This window comes from Callithrix jacchus, chromosome 21 (genome assembly GCF_049354715.1).
Source record: "Callithrix jacchus isolate 240 chromosome 21, calJac240_pri, whole genome shotgun sequence".
In the NCBI taxonomy this organism is placed as follows: domain Eukaryota; kingdom Metazoa; phylum Chordata; class Mammalia; order Primates; family Cebidae; genus Callithrix; species Callithrix jacchus.
Window position 1 is genome coordinate 13,198,133 of NC_133522.1, and position 6,000 is coordinate 13,204,132.

At 33.9% G+C, this 6,000-nt stretch overlaps 1 protein-coding gene across 2 annotated transcripts in view; it reads left to right on the forward strand.

Moving 5' to 3' along the window:
- The window catches only part of GBE1 (1,4-alpha-glucan branching enzyme 1), a 279,090-nt gene extending 273,350 nt beyond the window's left edge, over positions 1-5,740 (forward strand). For both annotated transcript variants that reach the window (XR_013530578.1, XM_017967116.4), the window contains one exon: positions 4,972-5,740. Coding sequence is in view for 1 of the 2 variants with exons in the window: in XM_017967116.4 (XP_017822605.1) it covers positions 4,972-5,028 (57 nt within the window). In the remaining variant the exon portion in view is untranslated. The remainder of the gene's footprint in view (positions 1-4,971) is intronic.
- Positions 5,741-6,000: the final 260 nt, after the last annotated feature.

Here is a 6,000-nt window from a genome sequence, read left to right on the forward strand (position 1 = left end):
TAGATTTCTTTATAGTAACTGAATGATGATGATGAAAATGAGAATAAAGCAACAGATTTAGCTCTAATTATTTGGCAAGTAGGCTTCTTATCAATAAGAAGTAATCTGTTTACTCTCATTCTAAATTTGGAAGTTCAAAAGTAGACTTGATTTAAATATAGGATTTGGTATAGATGTATCATTTTTATTGTCCCTCAGTTGTGAGTTGTAATACAACTTAACAGTTGGAAAATATCTTTTGCTCTATTAAAAATTCTGAAAATACTCTTTTTTAGAAGAAAGAAAATCTAAATTTTAGTTCACCTTTTTTAATGTTTATACATTAGATGAGCTCATATGCATTCCTGTACAGGAATACTAGCATCACTTTTCTCCTAACCCCAATGCAAAATAATGAGAATTGGAATAAAAGAATAAAATGCATTTTTTCTTAGAAAATTATTTTATGAACTAAAGCATATATGTGAAAACTAAAATTATTTTATATCACCTTTTATTTTTCAAAAAGACTGTAATTTTATTATGAAAACAATATGTGTATGTAGACTGTGAAAGAATCTGAAGACTTTTTCATTGAATTATGTTTTGTTTGTTTTTTGTGAGACAGAGCCCAGGCTGGAGTGCAGTGGCAAAATCTTTCCAAGCAATTCTCCTGCCTCAGCCTCCTGAATAGCTGGGATTACAGCCACATACCACCATGCCCAACTAATTTTTGTATTTTTAGTAGAGACGAGGTTTCATCATGTTGGCCAGGCTGGTCTGGAACTTGTAACCTCAGGTGATCTACCTGCCTTGGCCTCCTAAAGTGCTGGGATTACAGGCATGAGGCACCATGCCCAGCCCACTGCATGATGTTTTCATTGTACCAGAATTATATGTGTATGTGCTATTTCTAAACTTAACAACTTCTAAGATAATTTTTAAATAGTCTTTAAAGTATTAAATATTTTTTTTATTTTAAAATTTTCTTTTTTTAAAATGTTTGACACCCTGTTTTCAAAAATTGTGTAATTAAATTTTGCAACTCAATTATTAGTCCTAGAGGAAAATGACATTTTGCCTGAATTACATAAAATAGACCATTGTGTGAACAGTTATTTTTTTAGTCACACTCATGGTTAGTGTAATAATTAACTCATTAAAGTCATCAAAATAACTGAGTAGATCAGCATGCATTTGACTCTCTTAATAAATGAATTGGATTGTACTGTGCTATTTTGATTCTTTGTGAATAGCTGACTATTAATATAGCTAGGAAAAAATGAAACTCATGGCTGTATACTACATTGTTTCATGTTCTTTTTCTTTTTTTTTTTTTTTTTTTCTTTTGAGACAGAGTCTCACTCAGTTGCCCAGACTTGAGTGCAGTGATGCAATCTCAGCTCACTGCAACCTCTGCTTCCCAGGCCCAAGCCATTCTCCTGCTTCAACCTCCCAAATAGCTGGGATTACAGGCGCCTGCCATCATGCCTGGCTAATTTTTGTATTTTCAGTAGAGACAAAGTTTCACCATGTTGGCCAGACTGGTCTTGAACTCCTGACCTCAGGTGATCTGTCCTCCTTGGCTTCCCTAAGTGCTGAGATTAGAGGCTCAGTGTCTCATGTTCTTAATGTGATTCTAGGTATAAAATGTTTAGGGCTTATAGGCTAATAAATGGGTATAGAGATATGTTTATCAGCATGCATATTATCTGTAATGTGCATAAGTGGCTTCTATATATAGCTACATCAATATGCTTTTTATATTTAAATATACTCAAATAATTGTGTTTAAATGTACTTAAATATGTTCATGTTTCTTTTCTCTTGCCATATGAATCAAAACTATTTTCTGAATTAAAATGATAAAATGAGAATTACAGAGCCAACACTTAGACTAAATTTTAGGAACCCCAAATTGTTCATGTCTGTAATTGTCTCGTCATGTGGGTTAGCTCTGATTATCTTAAGTCCTTTCGTATAATTAGTAGTAATTTCCTAACCAGTAAGAAAATTGATTTGCATACTCAGAAGAAAACTCAAAATTCCATAAGTAGCCATAGTTAAGAAAAATCACTTGCTCAGGGAAATTCTTACATGTTGCCTATACCACAAGGGCTCTGGAGCAAAATAAACACATTCTGGTAATTAACACTGCAGTGAAATATATGTATATAATTATAAAATATTCCTGTTAATGATATTATACAATGTGAACCACAGGTTTTTTTTTTAAGCATATTGCATTAAGAGGTCTCTAAGTAAATGACCAAAATGCCATTATAAATCTCTTTACATAAAAAGACCAGCACCAGTTAGTGAGTATTCTTGAAGCATTTTTAACCATTAAATACCAAAATGGAAATATATTGCACTGCATATATTACAAACCCGGAACTTTGTTTATTGTGTCATAAAAAAGTTATTAAATTTAGGGAAGCTCAAGTGCCACAACATCAAAGAGTAAGACTCTTTCTAAATTATCATTATGTAATTATTATATTTCTTTAATGAAATAATGAAGTTATGAATGAAAGCATAGGATCCAAATCTGAGCTATATCACTATCACACGCTTACAGGGACCTGTCACTATTTATCCTAGGCCTGCCTAATGTGTTTTACTGCAACCTTCTCAGGAGCCTTGGACTTGTTAGAGTCTTTTTACCTGCATTGTAGGACAGCACTCTCTAAGATAAACGTTTTGAATGTAGAGGGAACTGAAATTCTTTTGTCCAGTTTCTGGTTCTACTGAAATATTTAGATTGGTTTTCAGTTTTAGGTTACTCGTGGCAGAACAATTCAGAACCACTCAAATTGTAACCTTCTGTCCCACTGATTAAATTCAGTTACTGTGATCTCCAAAATGAAATATGGAGACTAGACCCCCTGGTAAGTACATGGGAAACTCCTTTAGAAGAGTAGGTCACTATCTCAATTTGTACCTGTTTTGATAGGATGTAGGGAGGTAACGGGTTGAGTCAGACTGTTGGTTTCTTTTATTTCTCTTTCTTTGCTTTGGTTTGTGTTCATTTTGTCTGTAGTCTGATTATGGAAATGTTCCCTCCTTTGGACTGGATCAGTCTGGATCTTTGGTAATAGTCCTGCTTTATTAGTGGATAACTCCAGCTTCCTTTTATTGAATCAGTCTCATAACTTCTTATGTATCTCAAAGAGAAAACATTGCATAGAAAGGATTGTATTAGCAGTGAAATTCTGATGTGGTTTGATAGTTATAAGATATAAATACAATGTGTGAACTATAGGGAAATAGTTTGTAGCACTGAAATACATGGTTTTCTCACACTTAGTGACTACATGGAGGTAATTTTTTTTTTTTTAATATTGGGTTTGAGCTACACAGTGACTGTTAGCATTTGTTAGTCTTTTTCAGATGATATTCATTCCCTAAATCACTATTACTTTTAATTGAAGATTAGAAAAACTGTTCTCTAGCCATTAAATCCAGAATATAAATTTCTTTAAATGTCACCATTTTAAAACTGCTTTAACTTTTTTGATGTTCAAAACTAACCAACTGTATTGATATGTCTGATTTTTTTTAAAGAGTGTTATCAGTTCTTTATTGTGAAAGCTTAAGAGAAAACATTGTGTTCCTTTGCAGAGTTGACATCCACTGGACATACAAGTCTCATTCTGTGAAAATCAACCATTTTATTTCTTTTATTTTAACTTTTTTCCTAAAGTCATGTTTGCTTTGCACTTTCACTGTGGTTCTAACTTCTGCAAGCCTTTTCATTTAGAGATAAAGTAACTGAAAATAGTAAAATGTCAGCAAAGTCAGAAATGAAGAGAGATTGTCACAATGACAACCATCAATAATATTATTTTTACTGTTTGCTTTATTAATACTTAATATTGTTTGAACTAGCATATAAGTAAGCATTAAGTAGTTCAAATCACTTCTCAATTTTATAAAAGATTTTTCAGGTATATTAGAAAATACCTTGTTAAATATGCACCTGTTGATCCATTAATATTTCTTTGTTCATTGTTGATTTTTAAAATTCAGTCATCATGAACATCTGCCTCATCTAATAGCACCAACCAAGAGTTAGAAATAAAATGTATAACTTCTGCTTTTGGAAAGCTCATAGTCTAATGAGGGAAGTAGATGGTAAACTTGAAAAATCACTCACCAATCGTGTTAAGTGTTCAGAAAGAAAGAAACAAACAAGCCGCCATAATTGGAAATGGAGAACCTACCATGTCTACTGTTGTCAAGGAAAGCCTCTCCATATAACTGGGATTTCTCCAAGACATAAGGAACCAGAAAGGCAAAGAGTGTTTACAGTAGAAGATCCAACAAAAGGGGGAGTGTTTGATGTGTCCAGGAAACGGAAAGACTCCTGAGGCTGGAGTATAGTGGGTGAAGATGCAAGCAAGGAACTGAGCTGGGATACCAGATGTAGGCAGGGAGGAGCAGGTCAGGGCCGTGCGGGCCATGGAGAGAATCTGAATCTAGCTTGAGTGCAATGGCAAGCTTACTCATTGGTTTAAATTGGAAAGTGGCCTAAAAGAGAGTCAGGATTCCTTATGTTTCAGTTTTTCTTCTTGAGAGGAAAAGACAAGATTACAAATAAAAGTGTCTTGATGCAAAACCAGTGCTTTGTGTATTGCTTGTCTTCATCTAAGTGAGGTAGTAACATTGCAAACTGCAGGGCAGCCTTCCTTCGCCGCCTGATAGAGCCTCAGCATGGTAAAAACAGGGCCATTGATACCATGCTTGTGTGAGGAGCATTGATTTTCATTAAGTCGTATGGAGCCCTCTAGTGGTGGTTGCTTTATGGTAGTCTTGTAGCTGCAGAACTGTTGGAACTGGGAAATTGAGCCTTCTAAGAGCTGGGAAAATTGTAAAGCTAACTGTAACTTTAGGCAAATGTGAGATTACATCATGCCTATGTTTCTTTGACATAATGACAGCCTGTTTGGTACTTTCTTCAGCTGCACTGACATAATTGTTTTGACATAGGTGTACATTCCAAGCAGAGTGGCCCTCATCCTTCAGAATGTGGATCCGCCGAATTGAAGAGGCCCGATTTCAGCTCCACCGGATGCAGATTTGTGTTTTGTTTTCTTGCTATCACTGTCACACAGCTTATAACATGTATACTCTTCAGAATACAGTTGTCTAGCCAAACCGTCAGCTGTCTAAAAATCAATATTGGTATATGCAAATACAGCAAACTTTTAAGAAGTAGATAGCAGAATATGCTGAAAATATTAGGAATCATAGACCGTATTTTCAAGTCATCATAGAAGCTGGGATTCAAAAATGGAAGAGTTATATATAATATGTTAAAAAAAATGTGCTTTCCTGGCTATTTGATTCTTTTAAATTCAAATTTGAATCATTTGTCATGTATGATTATTTCTGTTAAATGTACACAATATTTAAGATGGATATTTGGTGGCTGTATTTGTTCTGATATCTTTTGGTCTAAATTATGAGGTACCAAGATTGTTGCTTTTTTTTTTTTTTTCAAATTGTGTCTAGAAATACTGTAATTAATGTACAGTAGTGACAGGAAATAAAGAATTATATCAAAGATAATTTAAAAGCCATTACCTACTCACTCATTCTTGTCTCATTTTGTATATGTTTTATTTTGTGATCTCTTGTCCACTTAGTATCTAGTCAAATCCCAATACCTCAGTCTTTCTGAAACCCCAAAATGGTAATTGTAGCATTTCAGAAAATGTCTTTCATTTCAGTCAATAAAAAGCATTTGTAAAATTGCCTTTGCTAGTATTTATTTTGCTATATTATCATAGAGCTTGATTTTAAGTGAACATTACTATGCCTTACCTCAATTCTGATACCTTTACCACATACATTCACATGTACATGATGGACTGGGAAGCATGGAGATTCTTTTTTCTTTAGGTACAGTTTTATAGCTTGAAATGACACTAACGAATTTTGATATCTAGGCTACTCCTTAGCTGTAAAACTGAACACTTTTAGAAGCTAAATTAAGCATCTCAACTCAGTAGAATA